The following is a 26,218-nucleotide window of genomic DNA, read 5'->3' on the forward strand; positions in this document are numbered from 1 at the left end:
TGTGGCCGCATTCTGGGGACAGGTCACATGAAGGGCAGTAGACAAAGGACAAAAGTCTGCTTTTACTGTGCATAGGGGTGGTTTAATGTTCCACATCAAGTAGCTTCAATGGCTGTTACACATGATCACTCTTCTCTCAAACCACACTTCCTACGGACATTAAAAATGGTAATTTTTATCTGTCTCTCGATCGTGGTCAGATAACAGATGCAGGCTTTTATTGTGGTAGAGTGACCCACACAAGTAGCTGCAGAAGAGCAAAGTGAGAATCCTCACAAGACTTTCTCTTCCTGGAAACACTCTAGGCACACAGAAAAGGGAAGCCTTAAGTATCTCATCTGGTTTTTGCGTTATACCATTGCAGACAATCTTTCTGTATGGATTGATGGGGGAGGAGCTGGAGGGCTGGGAGAAAAGAAAGACTGTAAATAGCAGAGCTGGAAGCCTTTCTTAGGAGAGGAAGTAAAAGAGAGAGGTGGAAATGAGCTTGGGATCTGCTTTTTTGTTTGGCTTTTATTGTATAAAGTTGAGAGACCAGCCACGTTCAACCCTGGTATTTTCCCTGGTGAGTTCTGAAAAACTCATTGATGTGTGGGTCTTGCTCTTTTTTACTCATTTTGTTCAATTCAGGGGCAGCAGCACCAGGTGGAGAAGAAAATATTCAGCTTAGTCTTTTATTCTCAGGATAGACATTGTGGCATTCTTGGTCTGGTTTCCCACCATAACTAATCTTTCCCATGGAAAAAAATATTCCCAGCTTCTCTTCTTGCTGTCCCTGTGCAGAAACAGTCATTGTTGCCTCAAGGTTCTCTGACTTCACACTATGCAGTCTCAGAGCATGCTAGAGCTTGGATATTTAAATGAGTGGCAAGGCAGGAAGGTGTTGTCCTGACAATTATATTGAAAGCAGGTCCATGCAGCCTCCTAAATTTTAGAAGCAAGTGAAAAAGAGAAGAAGAGTGGTTTACATTAAGTTGAGAGCACTATGCTAGGAACTCTTTTGAATGTACTGTGGCCATAAAGGACTGCATTAAGGCTGTTCCAGGGGTTTTAAATTAATATCTTCTATAGGACAGATGTTTTGTGCATGTTATGTGCAAAGAGCCAATTATATGCACAAGTTGTGTAAATTTAAGCTATAAATGAAATGCTGTGTATACATTTACATTTTGTAAACATTTAGAAACGTTTTTCTTGGTTCTCCCTTTCTTAGACAGCATGTATCAGCATTGCTGCTGGAAGGTGGGCATGTGTTTGGCTGGGGTTTGGGTTGTGCTTTGTTTCCTCTCATTGTTTTCTTCAGTGAGGAAAGGAGATTGGATAAAACTCTTTTCTGGTCTCTGTTGACATCAGCACATTCGATCTGCCTGCGTCCAAAAGAATTATGTCAAAGCAATTGCCTGCATTTGTTTCTTAGCGTGTTCTCCAGCAGCACTGTCGCTTGAGGGTCAGACTGGAATACATTAAACTGGAATTGGGGCAGAAACTGCAGCCAGCCTCAGGTCAACGATGCCTCTTGAGATTTGTGAAAGTGACACTTCTGGGGTTCATTGCATTAAATTCCATAGCATTTCTGTGTCTAGTCTGGGTGAATTACAAAGGCAGATGGGATGGTTAGTTTCACATTCTCCCATTAAATTCTGTGTCTGTGTGTCTAGAATAAAAGGAAAACCTTACCTCTGGTTTATTTTGCAATATTTCAGAAAAAGATTTTTTTAAATCCATGTACTAAAGCTCTTTCCTTCTATGTAGTTTTTATAATTTATAGTTAGGAAGATTATCACAGTTACTTCATCTGTAAAATTCTGTTTCTGGAGCCTGGTCTGTGTGATTCTTAGTACATTTTTTGACATAAGCCTTTACAAGGTTTAAAAACACATTTGCATGGGTGCTTAACATCCTCGTGCTGTAGGATGTAGCTGGGGTTGTGCCAGAGGAAGAGGGGAAAAAATGCATCCAGGAGGACAGAAAGTAGAAAGATGTAAATTCAAGCTATACTTTTGTAGGCTTTGATTCATCTTTTACTAGTAGCTCTGAAACCTTGTCCTTGATCAGTTTTCCCTAGCCTTCTGCTCTGTTAGTGGCTAAAGAGTTGCCCATCACAGTTTTGAGTCTTGAGAACTGTTGATAGGAACGCCGAGTACAGCAGAGCTGAAGTGTTGGGGTGTGTGTGACTGCACGTCCACGTACACGTATATACACACCACACTTGGACAGGCCTTTTCCCTCCCTAAAATTCTGACAGACTTTCTTGCTGTGATTCACTCTGCACAAGTTTTGTACTACATGTTTACTGAAGACAGGATGTTTCTTTTATGTTTGTAACATACAACCAAGATTTTACTATGCTGTGTTTTAGCAGGCATCACTTACTGAGCATAAAGCAAAAGTTTGAAAAACACATTTTTTCCACCTGTTGAACATAAAAATAACTGTAGAACCATAATTAAATTTAATTAGATGTTTGTATGAATAAACGCCTTCTAAATCTCTGAGTGGCATATGTGAACTAGTCCTGAGCTCAAGTAATTGAGATTATTTTGTCTGTTTTATTTGCAGAATTTACACTGCAGCATTCAGTCATAAATGGGTTCACTCCAGAAGCTTAAAATGAGACGATGCCAGCAACTGGCACAAATTAAACACTTCCAGCCTTCCCACTCCTGCACATTGATAGGATTAATACTTTCTGGCCAAAGGCCCAGGTTAAGACAGACAGCATGCAGAAAATCTTGTACTGCCTCCTTAAAAACACCAAATTTAAATATTGGCAGGCTGTGAGATTAAGTAAATTCTGTCACCAGGGCCCCACAGCTGAGATCCACATGGTCCTCAGGAACCCAAATGCCCAATCCCAGCCTTGGAACAGATAGCCAAAAGCTTTCTTGGCAGCACTGAGTTCCCTCGGTATTCAGAAAGGGAAAAAGACAGGTAGATGTCCTGAATGACCTGGGAGGCTCCTGCAGGACTAGTGCTCATATGCATTCATTCTGCTTAAAGGATCTAACTTGTTTTCCTGAATGTCGGGGGCTCCTTTTCAGGAGCTTAACTTCCCCGGCATTCAGGTGGTTTTAGAGTTCTGGCCCTCTGCAAAGCTCTGTGCCAAACGCAGGAAAAGATGGAGTCTTCAAGGTTACATGCTTCGTTTATTAGTTCTTATCTTACAATTTTCTCAGTGTCCAAAAGATGTTTGCCGCGGCTCGGACATCCGGTGACTCCCCCTGTCTCTGGGCTGTCCTTATCTTTTATACTAATTGCTATGTATTCTCTATTTACTATTTCATATCAATGTCTATCACTATTACTAAAAAGGTCATCTTTACTCTGACCCAATCCTCACTAACTACTTTGTGCCAACGTCACTGCAGAAATGGAGTGAGGGAACAAGAAGGAAGAAGAAGGAGACAACGCCCCAAATTCTCCATCTTGCCCCATTCACTCCAATGCCAAAAATCCCAAACCCACTGGTTTTTTTTTTCACCCTGTGATATACTAAACTACTATTTTTCACACTCTTGTGGCCTGCAATGCTTCCTGCAGAGCAAGAAGCCTCTCCCATGGACTGAAATCAAATCCAGTGTCTCTCTGAGCTCTGGGCTGGGGTCCCAGACCCCCCTGCCCAGGTCTCTGACCCTCCAGGGCAACCAAAGGAATGGCCTGGACTCCAACACCTGAAGAGCATAGCTAGTCCACCAGCTCATCCTAAAAGGGTGCATTTGGGAGAGGAAATATCTGTGAGGTATGGAGGACTCTTTTCCACAACATAATTCTCTGAGGTCACTTTCTGTGGCCGAGGGGTGCTGGGATGAGATCCCAGCCAGATCCCTGGGACAAGGTCCCAATGGCATGCCGCAGATGAATTGAATTGCTGAAACAAGGAGCCACCGGAGCTTTCTCAATGGCAGAACCATAACAACACCCATCAGTTTCCTAAAAGTGGTTTCCTTGGCATCTCAGTGTGAGAAGCGTTGTGCTGTGAGGTTTTGTGTGCATCCAGGTGCTGGGAATTGAGAGAGGCTGCCTGCAGATCCTGCAGAAGATGGACAGTTGGGTGTCATCCATACTTAGGTGGCACCTCATCCCCAAAAGCCTGGGGTTTCCCAGGAGATGTTTTGTAAGCTGTGAGCAGGAAGGCTGCCAGGATTAATACCCTGCAAGGAGGAGAGTTTCTTGGTGGCAACACAAAGCACAGCGTGATGCAGTGACCACTCAGCTCACCTGCAGGAACTCCTGCATTGTAACATTTAACCCAAGCTGTGTGGGCGTGCATCCTTTTTGAATCAAGAGTGGTTACTTTCCCAACTTTGCAGAGGTAGGCAGTACCTCATAACCTGTGATGCAAAGGGTTAATTACTGGTTAATTGCCTATAACACATCATTGCTGAACAAGCAGAACAAACTGGCCTGTCTACAGTCTGGACGGGAATAATTTTCAGTCCCGATTCAATTTCTAACTTTGCTAGATCAGAGCCTGCTGTTGTCAAATTTATTCAGTGTAAGAATACTGCTGTATCATGAACAAAATAACAAAATTCCCTGTAAGATTTTTGTTTATAACAAAGCCTTCTGTAGCCCAGTGTTTTCAGTTATTTAATTTCTCTTCCCTGAACACTCTTCCAGTTTTTCCAACAGTTTTTTTGTTTTGCTTTGGTTTGGGGTTTTTTTGTAAAATGGAGCAGCAGAACCTGATATGTTATTCATGGACAAGAGGAATGAGAACCAAATAGAGGGTCACTGTTAACCTACCTACTCATCGTCTAATTTTCATTTGTTTGTACAGCTGAGGCTCGTATTAGCCCTTTTGGCCACAGCCTTGCGTGGGGAATCCATGTCGAGCTGATTGCTTCCCAGGACCGTGGGTCTCATATTCAGTCTCTGCTTTGGAGGATAGAGTCCTCTCTCTCCCTCTCATCCTGTAAGTATGGCCTGTCTTCTTCATTCTAATAAGGTGATTTTGTACTTGGCCATATTAACACCTAAGCTGGTTTCTCCCATCTTTCTACAGACCCCAGTGGCTCTGTGTCAGGCTTGTTCTTTTGTGGTTCGTTTTCTGCCATTCCCGGTCCCGTGTCTAACCACAGTGGCTTAACTTTAATCCAGGTCACTGATAAGGCTATTAAATAGTAAAGGGATGATCACCAGTGCCTGTGGAACCCAACAGGAACCCATTTGTTTGCTAATAGTTTCCCATTTACAGTTACACTTAGGTTTCCTTAGTTTGTCAGCTTTTTAATACTTCTAATATGGTTGTGGACTCAAAAGTGACTTCAGTATAAAATAGGTTTAAGATTTTAGCCTGATCTTGTATGGTGCTCTCCAGCAATGGAGTCCTGCTCTCCATGTACAGATGGAGATACTCCATATAGGCTTCAAAGCCTTCATAAAGATACTCTACAGATCAAGTCAAATTACTTAGATTTGTAATACTGTTAACAATGCTGCCTTCATCAAGTGAACTTGTAATTTTCACAAGAAATTACATCAAATTAGTTTGACAGGATCTATTTTCCTTAAAGCCAAGTTAATTGACTTTAATTACAGAGCTTTGAAAAAAGTTATTAATTGAGGCCGATGTTGGTTGTTCTATCCCCTGTAAAATACTGGAAACACATCCAACTGGCCTGTAATTACTTTTTACCCTTCTCAGATAGTAGCCCAGTATGAGCCTTCTTCTTGTCCTTGGTCCTTCCCCAGGGGCCAAGAGCTTCTTTACATGCAGTAGCAGCTCCAAGGCTACCTCTGTAAACCTTCTGAGACAAGTTTATTTCTAGCAACTAATCTGAATCACCCAGAATCGTTTATCTGCTGCTTAACATCCCCTCTCCAGGGGCTGCTGTGGTGGGAAGCTATTTCATTATCATCACCATAAACAGATCATCCAGCCTTTTACCTGCGTGCTAACCGGAAACATTTACTGAGTAACTTCTGCTGTCATATTGTTATGAATGATTTTACAATTTTTATTGTCCAGGATTCATCTTTCATAATCTGCTTAGAAAAATGTATCTCTGATTTTATGTGCCCTTATTTTTTTTCTAGTATCTTCTTGATTCCTCTATATAATCTTTATTTTAGCTTTTTCTCGCTTCTTATTATCTCTTCCTCTTTCCCCTTTCATGTACCAGTTTTCTATATAACATTTTATATGTTTTTTCACTTCCCTGGTAAAGCCAGCTGTTGGGTTTTTTTCATTGTGTTATTTTTATCTAGCCCATTTCCACGGTTGTAACACTGTAGGCATTTAGGAAATGTCTTAAAACTGTTTGCAGATGTCAGCAACTTTCTATCTCTTCTGCCTTCAGCCTGATTTGACTCCCATTTGCTCTAGTTCTATGAAACTGCTTCTCAGAAAGCATGCACTAGGATTTTAATTTATGTATCTATAAAGAGCGTACACTCACACATCGTGTAAAATTCTGGTCTGGATTTGATTGCAGACAATGCTAGCTATTTGCACAGGAAGTGTTGGTCCTTTTCAGTCTAAACAACCAATAACATCCTGGTCGGTGATCCTTTCCTCTCTACTGAGACAAAGTCTTGGGCAGGGATGCTCTGGCTCCTATGCTAAACCACAAATGCCCCAGAGGCAGTTCAGATGTAGCACATCACGCCATCAGCGGTAAGTTGTGCTTGTGCCAGCACTGCAGCTCCTGCCCATTGCAGCCCCTGGCTGGGGCAGCGGATCCTGCTGCATGGTGGGGTGGGCGCTGGTGTGACCACCGTGGGGTTTAGCTGGTGCGTGGTGTGTGTCTGGTTCCGTCCCGCACCGGGCGGGAGATGACCTCTGGCTAGCTCGGGTCAACACAGCCACAGAAGGTCCCGGTTCGTTTCGGCTTCTCGGCTTAGCAGCTGGACCCCAAAAGTGTTGTGACAGCAACAGCAACAGAAGAGAAAAGGCTGGCTCTCAGCTTAGCAGGTTAAAAAGTGTTTATTAGCTGAAGAGCTGAGGAGCAGAGAGGCTCAGAGCTCTGAGCTGAGAGGATTTGAATCTCCCTCCTACCCCTTATAAGTGGGGGAGGGGTTCAAGGGAGGTTACAACAAGACAACAAATCAGGGGATTCAGGGGGTAACAAGATGTGCCCACCCCGAAGCCTCGGACCACTAAAATCCAGAGGAAAGGAATTCCCCCAGGGGACCTATCACCTGAAGCCCTCTCCCTGAGATTTCGCAACCTGGGAGGGCTCCTGGAGAGACAGGCTGCCCCAGAGCAAGGGGGGTGGGAGGACTGACACAAAACACCTTGTTATACAGACAACACAAAAAGGGTTACAACATTGGGGATACAGTGAAATGAACCATAACATAAACTTCTTATAAAACCTAATAAAACAGTTCTGCACCACCACAGTGGTGGAGTTCAGCTCTTCACCTTGTGGTGCTTGTGCCGTGAGCTGCTCCTGCTCCCTTTGGTGCTGTGAGGCCAATGGTGTAGATGACCCACGTAGCCAGCTGGCAAGAGCTTAATTTCACAGGGTTAGGAAGGCCAGTCCTGGGTTCAGTTTAGGGGTTAGTAACTTGTAATTTGCAGCCCTTTGGAAAGTACAGTGCTAGTGACATAAGGTCTCCAGAGTAACACAAGAGGGGATTTTGTACTTCCTGTAGGTAAGTGTTGAAGAAGCTCATCGTCCTTGTAACTCTCCAAGATGATTTATTTCCAAGCTGTCAGTCACTCAGATGTCATTTGTGACACATATGGCCTGGCACCACCCTCTCCTATATGGATTCTTTAAATTGGCTATAGCTGTTTCTGTTAATAATATAATAGTCAAAATACAGCTATTATTTTTCAAGAGTACTATTTTGTGTTGCTGCTTTATAGGCAGAAGGTTTATCCATTTTTTTTCGGAATCATGTAATTAGCATATAAGCAACTGAAAAGGGTCATCTTCTCCCAGCCTTTGCTTTGGTTGGTGCTCTCCTCGATATCATGGTTTGCGTTGAATGTGCTTGTGGTTGCTTATTTGACCTGACTCTCGCAGGCAGCCTGGCTTAGAGTGTCAGTTTGTTCCCTGTCAAGAGGTCCTTTTCCCCTTACAACACAATCCACAAATCTGACACGTTTCCCCTGTGCTGTGGGGACAGCACAGTTGTTAATTTCAGTGGCCTTCAGTTTTTTGTCTCTTCATGCTAGGAAACAGGGAAGAACTCCAGACAAGATCTCCACATCTCCTGAATTGTCAAGAGTTGTGTATTTCATGAGGTGTATCACAGAACAGTCATTTTCAGTGAAAACCTCCCTGTCTGCTCCAGATTACCATCCAGTTTTGCCTTTTCATTTTAAATACACAGAAAGAGAGAAACCTCTGTGTACCCTCCTTCACACACTGAGGGTGTAGAATACACCTTTTGTCAGCTGGCTTCAGCTTCCCTAGCTCTGTCCCTTCCCAAACCTCCCCCTGTCTTCTTGCTACAGTGGCAGAGTGAGAAAGGAAGAAGGTCTTGATGCTTTGGGAGCACTGCTCAGCCATAACTTAAATGTGGGCGAGTTATTAATGCTGCTTTGGTCACAAAGCTAAAGCACACACAGCAGGGTTTGGGATGCTGTGGAGAAACTGAGCCCCATCCAGACACAGTAAACTTACCTGAGGTGTCATCTAGCAGTAAGCTGCTGTCATACACTGAAACCACAGTGGCAGCAGCTGGGTTTGACAGAATGAGTCTCACTAGAGAGCACAGGCATTTCCTGTGGGCCTGTGAGCATAGGCAGGGTTTCTGTGTGCCCCCATTACTGGTGTAGTCAGTACCTTCAGCACTCACTGCCTTTTTCACAATGTGGTTGCCACCTAGTTTGGGGACCCCGCCTGTCAGCCTCTTGGCTGTTGTAGATGAAGCCAGCTACAATGACGGTGAGAAAGCTGGGGGTTTCTTTGTGGGCTGGCCACAGGCAAATACTTGCTCATGTTTAGGAAGAAGAGTGGTTTTTTCCCCCAGTGTAACTGGACAAATAAGGGATTTAAATAACTCCATTAAAATGTTAGCAGTAGCAGCCTAGAAGAAATGAGAGCCCCTTCTGGTGTCTGGGAGGGTTTCAAAGTAAGCCTTCTGATTTGAGACTCAGCTTGCTCCCTTTTCCTTGCTGTCACGTCCTCCAAGTTCTTCGGTCATGAAACAGAAATCAGACAAGGCAGAGAAGGGGTTAGTTTCATTCCTGCATGGGCAAAGGGGGATGGGGAAGAGCAGTGAGGGTGTTTTTTGAGAGAAAATCTTTTTTTATATCTCTTTCATAGTCCACAGTGTCAAACAGGCAGAACTTCTTTACTGCGTCCTTCCCCTTTCCCCCCTTCCTTCCCTGCCCATCCTGATTCACATTTGGCACTCTGCTCTGTGCCGCTCCCATACTGTGGGTCAGATGAACACCCACTAATCCTGGGTAGAATCTAAAAATAAGAATTGAAAGAAAAAAAAAAAATCAGAACAGTGTGAATCAACCTGCAATCATCTCTCTGTTCTCCTAATGGGAGAAAAGAAAGAGGAAATCAGTGGAGACATTGTTTTATTTCTTCTCTTTCCAAGACAGAATTATTCTGGCATTTGCAGCAGTTGTTCTCTTGCTATAGGCTTTCTAATTTACACACTTAAAAAGCACTTTAAAATTTAGGTGCATTAGCTCAAAATGCTTATGCAGACCATCCACCCACTTCTCTCTGCTCATGAATAGAGCTACCACAAGCAGCCTGATGAAGGAGGAATGTAGCTTGAGATCACACTGTTGAATTTACATGTTTTTTTCTCAGAACCCGGGGTAGATCCGTTTGTCCTTTGCAGGGGTTAACTGTAGAGAAAGCAGTGTGTTTACTGTATGTAGCTGCTGCCATCAGTTCTTAATTTCAAAGGTTTTTTTAACACATTTTTAGCATAAATAAAGAATCCTATGTGCAGTTTTGAGTCTGACTTGCTCTTCAGTTCATGAGCATAAAACCTGCAGGCCTTCCTTCGGAAATTACACATAAGACTTTTTCTTTTAGATTGCAAGTGAAGTTTGGAGGCTGGTGGGAAAAGAAAAGAAAAAAAAAAGGCAACAGAGAAGAACCTTTTCTCAGAACGACTGCGTTTTTCTAGGGCATCTTTTTTTCAAAGTAATAAAAGCCCTGAGACAGTACAAGGCATAACTGTGTTACTGTAACTTTAAGAGATTGCAGCATGAGCCTTTAATTGCTTCTTGTGTTTTGTTCTGGCTTGGTTTTGCTGAAAGGGATGTATCACAGGGAGTGGAAGAGAATTCACTGTTTTTTGAAAAAGATGAGGCCCCGACATTCATAGTCTTGGCTGGCAAAGAAGCTGCACAAAACCAAAAGGGTGGAGATGTGTCTTTTCATGGGCAGTTTGGAGGGTTTATCTTCTCTTCTTGCACTGGGGAGCTTTTGATTACGGCTGCTGAAACAGCATTGTGGTAATGGAGCTTCCCGTGGCCTTGCCAGGTCACGTCCCCACCAGACAGCTACCAGCCAGTCCCACCACCACAACTGCCCCTCCAAGAACACGTGGACGTGGTTATTGTTCCTCCTGCCCAGCTGGAACACTGACTTCCTTTTTCCTCTCTAACTTGTAATAAATAGATTATACAGCTATAGGGATAATAAACAGATTGTCGGGGTTGTAGTAAATCTCTTTGCCAGAGAAGGACCAAGACATTCATCGCTCTTCCTTCCTGGCCCTGAGTGGCCATTCACCCTGCCCCATGGACAGCTGTGCTCACAGCCTCTGGCAGAAGCCAAGGCTCTGGTTGTAGCTCAGTGAAATCCTTCAACATGCACCTTCTCTTCCCTGGTCCTGACCCCTGAGGCTGGCTGAAAATAAACAGGCAAAGTGAAGCCCAAACCTTAATTTCTCCTTCTAGTTCCAGTCCCAAAGGGGGAGAGGGGGAAGGCACGCAACAGGGCCATGCTTTGCAGATGTGTTAAAACTTAAACCTTGTCTGTATTGTCAGGAAGCTGTTGTTTCCAGGGCTGTGTCCCCAGTCACTCGGTAACGGGGAGGAACAGCAGGGCAGAATACAGCACTTCAAAGTCCCTTCTGGGCTCTGCTCTTCTCACAGCAGCTGGAGCTGCTCCCTTTCCTCAACCCCTTCTGCCACCATTGTAGAGGGACTTCCAAAGCAACTGTAAGCTGACAAGAAACAATAGTAAGAGCACTCCAGCACTGTAAAAGACATTTGCTTTGAACCAGGGCAGTATGGCAGCAGGAGCTCAGCTAAGATTGCTCTTCCTGCTCTTCCAGCCATGGATGTCCATGGACACTGGGCAGCAGCCTGACTTTTGACTGCTGCAGATGAACAATTGAACTGCTGGGGCTTCTTCTGCTCAGCCCGCAAAAGCAGAATCTGGGAGCGAAGAATTAAAGGTCTCCCTTTGAAAATCAAATTATGCAGCCCAGGAATTTTTGAGTGTTGTTTTGAAACATACTTGAAATTTTGCCCTGGTGTTTCTGGCCTTTTGTTCAGGAATATGACTTTGTGTATGTGAGATTTTCTGCATATCTTTAACAGACAGAGGACATCCAGTGGTAGTACTGTGTCTTCTCTGATTTACATTTTTTAATGCAACATGACAAGTGTGGTGCACATGTAGATTTGGAAGAATTCTACACAAATCTCCGTCTTTGTTGAAGGCTGAACCAGGTCTATCACAATGCAGTAAAATTATATTTTTTCTACATTGAACCTTAGTATAAAAATTATATGTATATATAATAACCTGCAACCCACAAGCCTGAGAAATAATGAATGACACCCAAGAGTCTGAATTTTAAAGTATTTGTTGTCTCTCTCTGATCTAAAAATTGTTGAATCACTGGCTAAGCTGGAATGTAGGCAGTCCTCTAAAATGTTCCAGAGTTAATAGATAAAAACAAAAATAATGCAATAACTGTTGCGGTTTCGTTCCATCTGTTTTATTTGAGTTGACTTGAAACTGACACAGTATTAATTCTGGAAATCCAAAATGCTCCCATCAGCCTAGATGTGAGTCAAAGAGAGTTCAGCAAGCAGACAGCATGAGAATTACTGACCTACATAAGACTGGTTTTAAGTGCCTATTTGTTGCCTAACTTGGAATGCCTTCCTAGCAACTTCTAATGGTCAAACTGGGTGACTGAGACTTTTCTCTTAGGAGTTTAATGTGTCTCAGAGTTGTTTCAAAATAGGTAATCCATCAGTTTCTCCTTAGGGAGCTACTAATAAAGCATGGAAAGTAAGATGTTTCAACTTGAGGGTAAATTTCTGTGTTGATTATTCCCGCTATATAGCCTGCAGGAGGCATTCCATAGTAATTTTTATAGTCTCTTTTAAAAATTCTTGGAGTTCTTACTCTTGGAAAGCCTTTTCTGTCCTCCTTGAATCTACCTCCATGGTAACTCAGAATGTGGCATTTGGAATATTAAATCCTACGGTAGCTCATAACATTTAGTTTATTTGATGTCACAGGCTGATAGTTCTGTGGTGCTTTCAGCAAAACATAAAGCACCAAGAAGATGGCCCTTAGAGATTTCATTTTTCACAACCATGCTGGATGCAAATCTTACTTTGATTCACCACAGAGACTGAATAAAAGCCAAGGATTTTGTGCTTCTGATTTCCTTTTAACATAACTCTTTCTTAACTCAGCTTCCTTGCCAATGCGTTCCAGGCAAGATTTGTCAGACCTGGTCAGGAAAAGGCAGTTGCCAGTTACCAGTCATCTAGCCTATCCCTTTCATGATTTTTACTGAGAGAAGTTATCTTAAAAAATATGCCATCAGATTTCATTCCAGAGAAATCCAGGAGGAAAGAGAATGCACCCTGCTGGGTCTGAACCTGCTCTCCATCTCTTCAGCAGGCTGGAGCCCTCTCCTGTGCCAGTTCTCTTTCGTGTGCAGGGGGTTGGAGGACAGAGGCCACAGTATGAATCAAAGGGTGCAGGGTAGACAGGTTTTTCCCTGCATCTCCCAGTACCTCTCTCTCAAACACTCCTAGGACCTATTTTCTCTTACAACTTTAAAAAAAAGAAGGTTCTGAAGATGTTCCTTAATTCAGCTGTGAGTTGCAAAAGCTTATGAGAAAAGGTCTGATGCTCAGAAGGAGTGAATTTGCTCCATTCTTCCCCCCATCCATATGCTTACTACTGCAGAAGCAAAGGTTAATCAGTACTTTTTGCTTTTCAGATATCACATGTTGGGACTTTTAAAATAGAAGTATAAAAAAAGGAATTTTCCTGCTACTCTTGGACTTTTCCTAGGCCTTGATTAGCTAGCAGAGGACAGCTTTTGTTTTTGTTAACAGAGTAGATGTCTGGCGTTGTTGGGTGTTTCAGTTTTGGCTTCCATTTTTTATCAAGAACAAAAAGAAAAACCGAAGGGGAGTGATTTACAGTAATAATAATAGTGTTAATAAAATCTCCTTAGCCTTCATCTGTATCCTACTTGAAAGTGATTAAGGTGCTATGACTCTATAAATGATTAATAATGATATAATGAATTTTATATCCGTGTCAACTAATGTTTCCACAATGTGGGTGGAAACTACTCTTCTGGTTAGACACATGCTGGATTGCTTGCAATATAAATGTTGGCATCCAAAAAATGTAATAAGGACAAGAAAGAAGACAAATAATGTTTATATTCATTTGTCTCTAAGGAAGTCTCAAACCCCATGAAAATGGGAGGGTTTTATGTTTTCATGAAAACACAACTTCAAAATAAGCAAATTAAATTGCTTGCATTAGAAAAGTTTGTTTTAATTAGGCCAGTTACATACCTTTTAACATTACCAGTGTCAGACTATGATAATGCTGTGTGACCCATAACTCACACGTCTGGGAAATGCTGCCTTTCCTCGTGGAAATGGATTAAAAACTTGTTTCCTTACTGTAAGATGCACAGCACGTTGTATGAGCAACATTGTGTGCTCACCTCTAGAGAGTTTAGTGTAAAACAGCTCCAGATTTTGTTTGGTGATCTCAGAGCTGGCTGAATAATTCCAGCCTTCCACAGCTCCAAACCGGACATGCAGGGAAATGAAACTGTTGGATATTAAAATCCTGCTCTGTGATACTGAAGGAGATTAGTTTTTGGATTCCATTCATTGACACAAAGGCCAGTGCTGAATGGAGATGATATTTATTGTCTATGAAACCCCTGAGTAAGCTGAAATCACTTTAGGCATGTACATGCATACACGTATTCTCCCACATTTAGCCAGCTCCCCACGATGCTGTTTCTTTGAGCCAAGAGCAGACAACTTTCAGGGACTTGGCTCAAAAAGATGTGTGCATGTAACACTCTCTGCCGCATTTTACAAGAGGCTGTAATCAAGCAGTCTTTATACTTGGATTGTCTAGACACTATGACAGTGGGAGGGGACAAGTGAAAGAAAAAGCCCATTTTGTCAGTCGTTCACTCTGCATCAAATTCTCCTTCCCTCTGTGCTGCCGTTGCCAGCAAAAAGATAAAGCAATCAAAAACCAAACAAAAATCAAGACATTCATCATTCACTGGTTCTCTACACATATAATTCCTAGTAATAAAAGCCCAAACCGGTTTTTTTTAAGCTACCAGTACATATGTATACCATCCCCTTGTTTATTCACTTTTTTCAGAATAAATACTTTTAGCAGTTTTTCTTTTTGCAGCTGATTTTTCATTTCATCTTTTTCTTCATCAATGTGTGCATGAAATATGTAGGGTTGTCTTGTCAGCAGTTGTAAATTTATACGTGAAATATTCCTGGATTTCAGTGGGGATTTTTTCCCTGCTTAGCGGAACGTTTGTGAATGAGCAACAAGAAAACCACTTTCCCTCCCACAGGTCTCCCAGATTTCATGTTTCCTATCTCTTTTGTGCTTTCATTTTTTTCTCTACTTTTTTCGTGAAAGTACATGGGAAAAAATAAGAGAAAGAGAGCTGGGAGGGGAAAGGGAGGAGGCGATAGAATTTCACAGGGATGGAAGTCTGCAAGCCAACAAAAAGGCAGTGAAATTCTTCTTTAAACAGTAAATCCTGCATATCAGTTGCCTGGAGGTGAACAAGCCCATGTTGCAGCTTTTAAGCAGGCTTATTTAATGGCTTACTCTTCCCTGCTCAGGTGGTCAGCACCTCCTGTTGAGCTGGGATTTCTCTCCTGGTATCTCCCACACAGCGTTTGCTCACTGCCCGCGTTTTGCTCTCTGCACATCACAGCCACACTTCCACAGAGGTGTAGCAGGGTCCAGGTAGTGAGTCCCAGACTCATCCCTCCTGCCCAAAGCCTTCTGGGCTCTGCCCATGCTGAGAGCAGGGAGATGAGCCATCACCCCACAGGGCTCTTGCCTTCCACGTGTTCCTGCTTCACTCCCTGGCAGTGCTCATAGGACTCCTCAATTCTGAGAGGAGCCAGAAAAGCCTCAGCTCTGAGTGACATCTCCAAACAAAGGGTCTCCAGAGCCACACCGTCCTGCTGTTGAAATGGGAAAAGCAGTAGTCGTGATTCCACGGGCAGTTTTTCACAGCCGACATGAAGCTAGCCAGGGCACATCTGCACCTCTCATGGTCCCTGTGGGCTCACCTGGTGTCACTGCTGGTCCTGGGGATTCACAATACTCTGCACCTCCAGCTCCAACCCAGCTTCCAGGGCGAGCAGAGGCAGGAGGTCAGCACGGCTACAGCAGCACTAACAGCAGCAGTGCGTTTTGCAGCCTCCAGGCTGCAAACTCCTTTCCCTCAACCAGTTGTTGCTTTAGTTTATTGAGGGATCCCAGCTCATGCCACCCATGCAGCAAGTGAAGTGTCAGGAGTCCATTTTTCTGTTCTCCCCAAAAGACTTAAACATTTCGGTGAGGGAACCCTGCTGAGTGGATGTGGTGTCTTGAAGAGAATAAAGAAATGCAAAAAGGGCAGTTTTAAGCCAGGCTTAAGAGCAAGAGAGGGTAGACCCATGAGAACTGCATGCAATACAACTCCAGGTAATAAATAAAAATAAAATTACAGCATAAAAGAATCATTTAGCTTGGAAAAGACCTCTGAGATCATAGCATCCAGCCTTTGACTGATCACCATCTTTTCAACTAGACCGTGGCACCGAGGGTCATGTCCAGTCCTAAACCCAGTCTGGCTGGGTCTGATCCCTTGGTAGTCCTGTGTGTGCCTTGTAATTACACTCAAGATGATCTCTTCCATAACCTTCCTGGGCACCAAGGTCAAACTGACAGGCCTCTATTTTCCCAGATTCTCCTTCTGGTCCTTCTTGTGGATGGCTGTCACATTGGGCAAACAAAATGGTTCTTGTTTTTCTGAACAGACTTCTAGAATAACTGGAAGTATCTGCAAATTGTAGAAAATACCCTTCAGCAGAAGTGGTTTTATTTTTAATTAGGCAGGTTAGATGTGGGAACCAGGTATCCAGACTGTGGACTGTCACAGAAAAACAGGGAGCTGCCACATAATTTTTCAAGCGTTAGCACTGCTGAAACATTCTTTTTCCATTTTCTGCACTTTCTCCCTGTCTATTTATATATTCTGGAAAAAAAGTATGTCTAGTATGTAATTTTTTAAAGATTTTTTTCCTGCCACTTCTCTTCCAACCCCACTGTTCAGAGTATGTTGTTTGTGGGCCAGGTTGCATCTAGGAGTCACTGTACTGGTTCAGTTCAAGGATGCATCCAGACAAGTATCTGATTCCCTAGGTTCATCACACCCAACTCCAGAAGCTCAGGGTTTGGGTCTAGGTTCAACTTGGGCCAATAGGAAAGAGTTCAGTAACACCACCACATGGATTAGAGGAAGTTAGAGCTAGCAGATGAAAGGCAACACCAGGTAACAGGACTAACCTTGCAGGACTGCTTCTGAGATGTGGCAGATCACCCTCTGTCTCCCTCCATGCAGAGAGAAGCAGGTGCTTAAAATAAAGAGAGATTAACCCAGGCCCTGGTAGTGCTCCATAAGGGTGCTGAACAAGAGGTTACAAGAATTTAAAAAACCTGAAGCAAGCTTTTTGAAGCTGTAATTTTTGAAACCCTCTCAGTTTCATCCTGTACAGAATCTGTACTTGGAGTTGCTCTGCATTTGATGTGTTAATTCTTCTGGGACTTTCTCTAGTTTCTTAATGTGTGTACCTTTCCCAGCCTCACCTTCTGTTACCAGTGGTTTTAGCTTTCAATTTGGTACTGCATGAAAAGGAGCTTCCTTTTTATTTAGCTGTGCCCTCTGATAGCTCCCTCCCACTTTCCTGCTATAATAATTCTTGGCTCACTGTGGCTGCTTTTCTGCCTGCCATGCAGAGCTCCAGCAATGGAAGAAGGAATTATTGTCTTCAGGTGAAGTCCACTGCTGTGTAGTTGGCAAGGTCAAATATGAACCACAATCTAAGTGCCTCATTCTGTGTTCTAAGGGCAGTCTTGAAGCTGCACTTTTTTGGCTGAGTCCATTGCCTGCCAGTTCCATCCTCCTGGCAAAGGGTGAACAAGATGGGTTTCATCCTCTTTGTTCCTCCAAGCAAAATATTGCCTGTCAGGGCTGGACAAAGATCTGCCACTACCCTAAGAGCAGGCAGGACCCCCTTCCCCAGGCCATGATAGAAAAATTCCTGAGGGAAAGGTGTTGTGTGAGCTTTTTTTCCAACATGTTGCTGTTTATGTTCGAACCACTGCAGGTTTTTTTCCCAAAGTATGTAACTTTTGAGCAGTGAACTTAATTTGACCCTCATTGTATGTGAGTTTGGAGGAGATCTGGTGGGCATCAACATATGAGCACCTATCCTTCCCTTCCTCTCCTAGGATTTTAGATAATGGGCTGTGTGCAATGTAAGGATAAAGAAGCAACAAAACTGACTGACGAGAGGGATGGCAGTTTAACTCAAAGCTCAGGCTACCGCTATGGGACAGATCCTACTCCGCAGCACTATCCTAGCTTTGGTGTGACTTCAATCCCAAACTACAACAACTTCCATGCCACAGGAGGCCAAGGACTGACCGTGTTTGGTGGAGTCAACTCCTCCTCTCATACAGGGACGCTGCGTACAAGAGGAGGAACAGGTGAGCTGGAAAATCTTATTTTAGTGGTGGTAGTGTCAGCCATGTGCCTGCAGCAGAGGCCTGCATGACTGTCTCAGCACGTTGCTTTTAGGAAGTTATTTCATGAAATAGTGCAAAGAATTGGAGTTGGGTCTTCACCCCTACCTTTGCTAAGTTGCAGAATAACTTGGGGCTGAGAAATTATGTGTTCATGCCAAATTTGGCTAACTGCCTCATCCCTCTACCAGGGAATGTAAAGTGTGGGCTGGACCACCTCAAAGTCGTTAAACACTTGGCATGGCTATGTCTAAACTGTCTCCTCAACCCCCTTTGCCTGCTTGGGATCCTGTGACTGTGCAGAGTGAAAGAGGTGGAGCGCCCACTGGCTGCATAAGACCAGAGAGATGAGAATCATTCAAAGAGTTGGAGGGTTCAGTTTGGTTTGCTCCTCAGCAAGTGGAGTATCTTATCTGTGGCTTAGCCACATCATCTCTTGAGGTTCCTTTCCCTCCTGTCTTTTGTGATGGAGTATAACCCACCTGTCCTTTTCTTTAGGTGTAACTCTTTTTGTGGCGCTTTATGACTATGAAGCAAGAACAGAAGATGACTTGAGTTTTCACAAAGGAGAAAAATTCCAGATACTTAACAGCTCGTAAGTTTTAGGCTTGGGAATCTACTTTTTAACAGTTTCAGGCTTATAATGTTTACAATAATCTTTGCTTATGTTATTCGTAAAATCTGATGTTGGATATTCAAGTATGGAGGGGATTTACTCTATGCTTACTTACTTATCCTTGCATTTTGTGCACTTTTGCAAAGTGCTGTATTGTTGGGCCAAAAAAACCTAACCACAGGCAGCTTTACTTTTTTTTTTAAAAAAAAAAGTGTTAGATTGTGTGATGTACTGCTTACATTTTACAGTAACCCCACATTCAGAACTGAGAGTACCAGCTCTGTACTTTATCAGTAGCTACAGAGGTTCTGGAAGGCATGTACTAACACGTTTTCCAATCTGCTGCAAGTATCCCTACACAGAAGTGAGCTAAAAACTGATTCACAGAGGAGTCATTATCCAGACTCATGTGCCAAGCTTAAAAGTATTTTTGTCCTTTTAAAGGTAGGTGATGCAGCCAGAACATGTTAGGAAGTTCTGTCGCATCTGACATGAAACCCACATTTCCATCCTGGAAATCATCAGTTTAAAATTAATTTTATCAACTGCCCATAGAAAAAAATCCCTTAGCGGTTTAAAAATAGCTTCTAAAACTCACTGTGCTACTGACCTATATCTGAACATCTTGTAATTCTTGGCTAAGAACACAAAGTGGCAGGCTCTGTGTTATGTTCACTGCAGCTATTATGTAGAAGTAAAAACGGGTTAACAACCAAGTATGTCACTTTCTAAAGGCTTTGTGATATCGGTCTTCTCTTTTTTTCTTATAATATGTGACAGTGAGGCAAATTCACCCCTGGTGCAACTGTTAATTTTAATATAGCAACTGCAGGGTTGGAATTGGCTCAATGTGCGCTGAAGTTTTAAAAAAGTCAGGTAATTCTGTGGAATATTTCGTGAAGCTAAAGAGCTTTGATGTAGATGAAAGCACAGAAACTTCAGTTACGACTTGTAGAGGGAGCAGCAGTTTAAAACCTTTCTGCTTCTAAATTAGGGGTTGGAAACGAACCCTTTTTAAAACTATGATCCATTTTTGTTTGCATTGCCTTGTGCTTTGCTAACCTTGCACAAACTATGCCATAACTTGAAACAAGGAGTTCCACGCATTATAAATACCCTGTACGTGCCAGTTGGTGAAATCTGGCAGTGCTCACCAGCACTTACAGAGCAATCATCCTTGGAGCTGGTGAGAGAGAGATTCCCCTTCATTGTCAGTGGCTGCAGTGCATGCATTTTGATGCAGGTAATCCCTGCCTGGAAAAGGGGTTTCTAAGAAAGGAAAAAAGACTAAGCATTCATTGATTTTCCTGTAGCATTATAAAGCTCAGTTCCCATCGTAGTTAGGTCTATTTGCTTATAAACACAGCCTTACTCCTCCCTGGAGTAGTGACAGCCAGACTGGGAAATCTCCAGAAAGCTGCTTTTCTGTAAGAATGTTTCCCCTCTTCACTTACATCAGGAATTACAAGAAATAAGCCAATTTTTTAAGCACCTGCCGATGCTGCTTGCAAATAGAAAGCATGTAAGTGCAAAAAAGTGGTTTGTCTGGAATTTCTGGAGGGGTTTGGGTTTGGATTTTGCTTTAGCACTCAACAAACAAAATTTCATTTGGGCTTTGGAGTAAACATTCAGCACAACACCTGAAATGACATACAGGGGGGTATCCCTGTGATTTGATCCCAGAAATTTTACTAAAGGCAGTCTGAGTGAAAGAGGTACCTGCAGAGTGGTTCAGAGTGGAGCCTGGCTTTGGGACTTCCAAACACTGGGCCATCCCCAGCATTGCCACCCTGTTTGGCCCCATTGACTAGCTGCCTCCTACCTCAGCTGCAGGTCTAAAATTAAGAGCTGTGGAAAAAGTCTGCATTCTTCCTCCTTTCTGGCAGTGGTTTGAGAGATTTAAGCTTCTCTGTCAAAGCAGGGGTTTTTTTTCCTGATGCTGTGATCATCTACAGGACTGCCTTTTTCCTCCCTAGATACGACAAAATACCTCCATCTAGTGGACTCTCTGCACAGTAAGGAGAAGAGGTGGAATTACCATTCCACAATTTGTCAAGCTCATTGTGGCATAATGCCTCAGAAATATTCTACAGCAGCATATGGGGGAAGGGTTAGAGCACTTCAGCTGGCAGTACTAGAGACACAAACAAAAAGGGCCATTTGCCTGACATACCAAAGCATACAGGGTGTATTAAAATAGTGTCAACTGCTAGCCTCTGCAAAAGCTATCTGCACTTCATGTTTCTTGAACTGTAAAATTGGAAGTGTATCCTTCTTGACTAATCACTGCTGTTTTCTAGTTGTTTTCCATAGAGTTTGTGCACCTTTAAACTGTTAAATAAAGCAAAGTTGAAAATTTAAAGAATTCACCTTGATACCACCTTTCCTTCCAGTAACAGTTTAGATAGTGTGTTTTCTGTGACTGTCTGCTTCCAGAAGAGGCTGAATTCTCCAGTCACATTTGATGATAGTGTTTTATTTAGTGAACAAGTCTCTGGTTTACAGAGAGGGGAACTGAGAGTTTCTAAGCAGTCCAGAAATAGAAAAGAGAATGCTTATTAGCAATGGTAGGAATTAAACACTGATGAATCTGGTGCTGAGAATGATATTGAAATTGCTAAATCCCAAGTCACTGCATCCTGCAAGAAGCTGAGAAACAAACTTCTCTTAAAGCTGCACATCTTGCAGCAACGTGCATTGTCTGAAAGGCAGTACCATGTTCCACTGTGTGCACCAGTGTAAGACAAAAATTCATGCTAAGCCTACAGAATGCCTAAGATGGTCCTGCATGAACCTCTTCACATTTAAATGTTGTAGAATAAGAGCTTTTTGTAAGTACTTAAATGCAGCCTACTCCTGTGCTATCTCCTCCAGGTGGCCAGCAGAGGGAATCTAGACAATGAAGTGGGATCCTTAAGGGCTATCAAAAAATAACATATTGATAAATGGCTTTTTGATATCTTTGGGTTTCAGATTCATTAGGCTCATAGAAGTTTAAAATTAGCAGTGAATGTGACATTGTAATGTGGATTAACCTCAGGGAACAACTCAGCCCCACACAGCCACCCATTCACTTCTCCCATGATGGGATCGGGGAGAGAATCAGAAGGGTGAAAGTGAGAAAACTCGTGGGTTGAGAGGCAGGTTTAATAGGTAAAGAAAAAGTAATGCACAGAAGCCAAGCAAAACAAGGAATGCATTCACGGCTTCCCTTGGGCAGGCAGGTGTTCAGCCATCCCCAGGAAAGCAGGCTTCTGTCATGCCTAACCTTGACTTGGGAAGGTAAATGCCATCACTCCAAACATTCCCCCCTTTTCCTTCTTCCCCAGCTTTACATGCTGAGCGTGATGCCATATGGTATGGAATGCCCCTGTGGTCAGCTGGAGTCAGCTCTCCCAGCTGTGTGTCCTCACACAGATCTGTGCACACCCCCACCCCCTCTCTGGTGGGTGAGAGGCTGAAAAGCCTTGGCAGTGTCAGAATGCTGCTCAGCAGTAATGAAAACATCCCTGCATTATCGACACTGTTTCCAGCACAAATCCAAAACACAGTGCCACACCAGCTACTCTGAGGAAAATTAACTCTATCCCGGCCAAAACCAGAACAAGCATTCATTTTGGCAATTTTCCTATAAGCTCTTTCAAGGCTCTGCATTAGAATAATTGCTATGGATACAGTTTTCAATATTCCAGTCCAAATTCAGTCCTCACCAAACCTGATTACACTGGGCTGTTCCACCTCTTCATGCTACTATGCTGCATCTGAAAGGCTACGGCACTAATCACTGCCGCAGTAATTCTAGGTGTAAAGAAATACGTGTATTGTTTGGGTCTAGATGCAAACAGCTCTCTCAAGCAGCACGCCGGGGATAAAGAGATGAGTTGTTGCGGCTTCTTAGGGCCGTGCCGTTTTGGGTGCTGTTAACAAAGTCAGATTATTGTCTTTACAGCCGTGTCTTGCCCTCACTTCTCCTCCTCGCCTCTGTTTCCACAGGGAAGGAGACTGGTGGGAGGCCCGTTCCTTGACAACAGGAGAAACTGGTTACATTCCCAGTAATTATGTGGCTCCAGTCGATTCCATCCAAGCAGAGGAGTATGTTTTCTTTTTTTGTTCTAAAGAGCCATTAGTGCTGTATTAGAAGGAGGTGTGATGAGTTGGTTTTGATTGATTGCAGCAATTTTTCAAATGACTTACGTTATATTTATTTCAGGTCTTAACTGCACTGATAAATAATTAGGTAATTAGTAACAAAAGAAGCACGAGCTCAGTGCTTTTTCAATGTCAAAACAAAGGAAGAAAACCTAAAGGAACACAGGTCTGCTTCCTTTTTTCAATTGTCAGCTAATTTCAAGCTTTAACCAAAAGGCACCCTTGCTTCTCCTGAAACAACTTGTAAAAATATTTTGAATCAATTAGTGTGCAAACTGTCCATTAAAGAGGGCACATTGTATCAACAAATACAAATCCTAGGATAGGTAGAATGCCCAAAATGCATACAAAGCTGCCTAATGAGGACCCATCTATGCAAAGAAAAGGAGTGATGTGTGTATTCACATTATTTCCAACATGAAAGATACAGTGGAGGAGTTTACAGAGCTGAGCGGCTACTGCTGAAGTCTGTACTTCGTGTTGCCCTTGGTTGATTGTGAAACAACACAAAAACGTTGCTGCAGGAAGGAATAAAAGCTGTAACTCTGAAATTAAAGTGGTTGAATCTTGTCCTTCTACTGAGATTTTATAGCTGTGCTGCTACAAAACTACTGAGTACTAGTATATCACTATATATGTGATAAATACCAAATATTTATGGCAACATCTGTACAAACACTGTCCTTCAGCAGCAACAATTTTCTGCCCTTTTCCTTGTGTATACCCTCCACCCACCACATCTTGGTCTCTGCCCAAGTCTGGCCATTGTCAGAAGACACCAAGCCTTCTCAGCACCTACTGATTAGAGGCTTAATGCAAAGAGCTGCTGCCCAACACAAGGAACATCTACTACATGGTTTGTCACGTTGGCTTTCCGGCAGAAAAGAGACACAGTGTGACAAAAATGGTCAACTGTGTCTGAGTAACCACAGTTTCCCTACAAAATCCTCTCCGTATCTGGGCTTTGTGACGCTATTTAGTAATGCCACCTAGCATCTGTCTTACTGTTTATGATATTTCCCCAAGGTGGTACTTTGGCAAGCTTGGCCGAAAAGATGCCGAGAGGCAGCTGCTGTCGTTTGGAAACCCCAGAGGTACCTTCTTGATCCGGGAAAGCGAAACTACCAAAGGTAGGCTGGGCAAAGCTATTCCGACTATGAATGAGAAGATAATATGGGAGAAAGGGTGCTGAGCGTGTGAAATACACAAAACCACTCACGTTTTCAGTGGTATGAAGGTAGAGATCAGTGTCATTTTGCATGTATTTTTGTTAGGGAATTGGATGTCTGGATAGCCTAGAACTTGGGGTGAGTGTTCAAAGTAGAGAACAACAAAAGTACAACTCATGCTCAACCCATGGTATCTGCAGTGGAAGCCCCATGGTGTGATCCTTTGACTGGATCCTTGGAGGGAACAAAAAAAGGAGAAAAAAAATTATGCAGCAGTTTTAAATTCACACATTAACAGAGAAATGACTTGAATATGCTTCTAATTAACATATTCATAAAGTACTGTATCCATTCTGTTAAAGTCAAGTAGAAGGATGTATTCTTCTCCTTTCCTCTAAAAATATTGAAATAGTTTCAGTTTTCTTGGCGGGTGCTATTTTTGCTTTTACGTTTTGCTCACAAGGCCTGTCAACATCTTCAAAAGCTTCACATGTATGAAAAGATCTTTCTACTTCATACAACTATTGAGCAGAAAGCTTGCAACTAAGTAAAACCAAACCATTTTCCATTGGCCATTTCTCAATTAACCAGCAATCCGAAACAAAAGCTGTGGGAGGCATAAGTCACCAGAATTAATTCCATACAGGTTCTGTAGTCTAATGACGGTTCAAATAATTAAAGCACCGAGTTGTCAGTGCTTTGATCAGAGCACACTATCAGCTAGGCTTAGCATGCAAAATGTCATGACTAGTGGAGGAATTTAAAGAATAGAATCAGGACTTGCACTCCTCTCTCCCTGACCTATCTTCAGATGCTGCATTCAATCATCTAAAATTGTAGGTTTTGCATTATTCCCTACTGAAGTCACTGGATTCTTCCTTTGGTGCCTATAACTCTGAAGGCTGTTTTTGATGCTAAATCTGAATAGACCTGCTGTTGTTCCAGGCAGACAATTTCTTGTCGCCCCACAGCTTCGCCATGCTTCCCACAGCAGTGAGGCACTCACACCAGGAGCAAGACAGGCTCTAACTTGCTCTTTTTCTGCAAATAGCCTCCACCTGTTTTTTTTCACCAGCAGTTGCTCTGATGTGTGTGAGGAGCAGGACTTCATCCCACTCTGCGCCAAGTTTAAAAAGTCGCTCATATATGCAGTCATGGATCCTAAAAACAAGCACAACACCGTTTCTCTAAATCACATTATCAGTTTAGTCTGGTTTCCCCAGTTTTTATACAGTGATAGGGGATATGTTATGCAGTGCTGTTTACTTAGCTAAGTCAGGAGATTTTCTAATTTCTTGTGAGACACAAAAGCATTGGGGAAATGTAGTAATCCATCATGGATGGACTTTAGGCAGCAAGTTTAATTTCTCCGCATTCGAACTTAAGGCTCTCTACATCTTCAAGCAGAGTTTGCATCAAAGCCATAGGAAAAAAACAAATATGCTTTTTTTTTGTAAAAAAAATGCCTATTTCCCTTCTCATCCTTGTGGTGTTTGAGTATGTTGTTAAAAGAAAACAGAGAGCTTGTTGTTCGAGAGAAAAAAAAATCAATTGGGTGGGCTCAAATGGTGTGTTCTGCCATGTCTCCTCATGCCCACCCCAACTAGTCATCCTGGGCTTAAGGCAGGAATTGTTTTATGACCTAGAATTGTCCCTTCTGCTTTAAATTATAACAACAATAAAATTAATCAGGATCATGTTAGAAGTGTCATTGTGGTTGATTTCAGCATAAATTTAACCTCCCTTGATCATGGTTGCCTTCTTTTCTCACTTTCAAAATAAATCATATGGAGCTGGCTCTTTATTTTTTCGATGCCTGGCTACCTAGGTACTTCATCAGCTCTTGTCTGTATAATCCTTCACCTGGTTTCAATCTCCACCTTTCAAGACTGTCTGGTTTCAGTTGTTTGGTTTTTTTTAAAAAAAATCATTAGTATGATACGTTGTGATGTCGTATTTCTATCCCAAATTTTTATTATTTATATCTCTTGTATTTAAATTTATCATCAGATAATAATGAGCAATATAGATAACCGACGGCCTAAATAAATTAATAATGAAATTCATCTTGGGTCTTGTTTATGTCCAGATTTGAACTAAAGCTCCAGTCCTGCAACTTGATCTGAGGTCAGTGGGGGTCCACAGTGGGCCACCCACACAGCTCTGATTGCAGACCTGGAGCCACAGATTGTTTACATTTTCCTAAAGAATCTAAAATAGTGACCAGATACGCAGGGAGCGTGACTAAAGAAAATACAGCTGCTGCCAGT

General features: G+C 42.7%; 1 protein-coding gene across 4 annotated transcripts in view; it reads left to right on the forward strand.

The window, feature by feature from the left end:
* Positions 1-26,218, forward strand: part of FYN (FYN proto-oncogene, Src family tyrosine kinase) — a 139,753-nt gene that overhangs the window by 80,814 nt on the left and 32,721 nt on the right. For 3 of the 4 annotated variants that reach the window (XM_040057423.2, XM_040057426.2, XM_040057424.2), the window contains exons 3-7: positions 4,781-4,915; positions 17,721-17,978; positions 18,513-18,609; positions 22,624-22,722; positions 23,806-23,909. In XM_040057423.2, the coding sequence (XP_039913357.1) occupies positions 17,732-17,978; positions 18,513-18,609; positions 22,624-22,722; positions 23,806-23,909 (547 nt within the window). In that variant the 5' untranslated portion in view covers positions 4,781-4,915; positions 17,721-17,731. The remainder of the gene's footprint in view (positions 1-4,780; positions 4,916-17,720; positions 17,979-18,512; positions 18,610-22,623; positions 22,723-23,805; positions 23,910-26,218) is intronic. The other variant, XM_040057425.2, reaches the window with a different exon arrangement.

This window comes from Hirundo rustica, chromosome 3, assembly GCF_015227805.2.
Source record: "Hirundo rustica isolate bHirRus1 chromosome 3, bHirRus1.pri.v3, whole genome shotgun sequence".
NCBI lineage: Eukaryota > Metazoa > Chordata > Aves > Passeriformes > Hirundinidae > Hirundo > Hirundo rustica.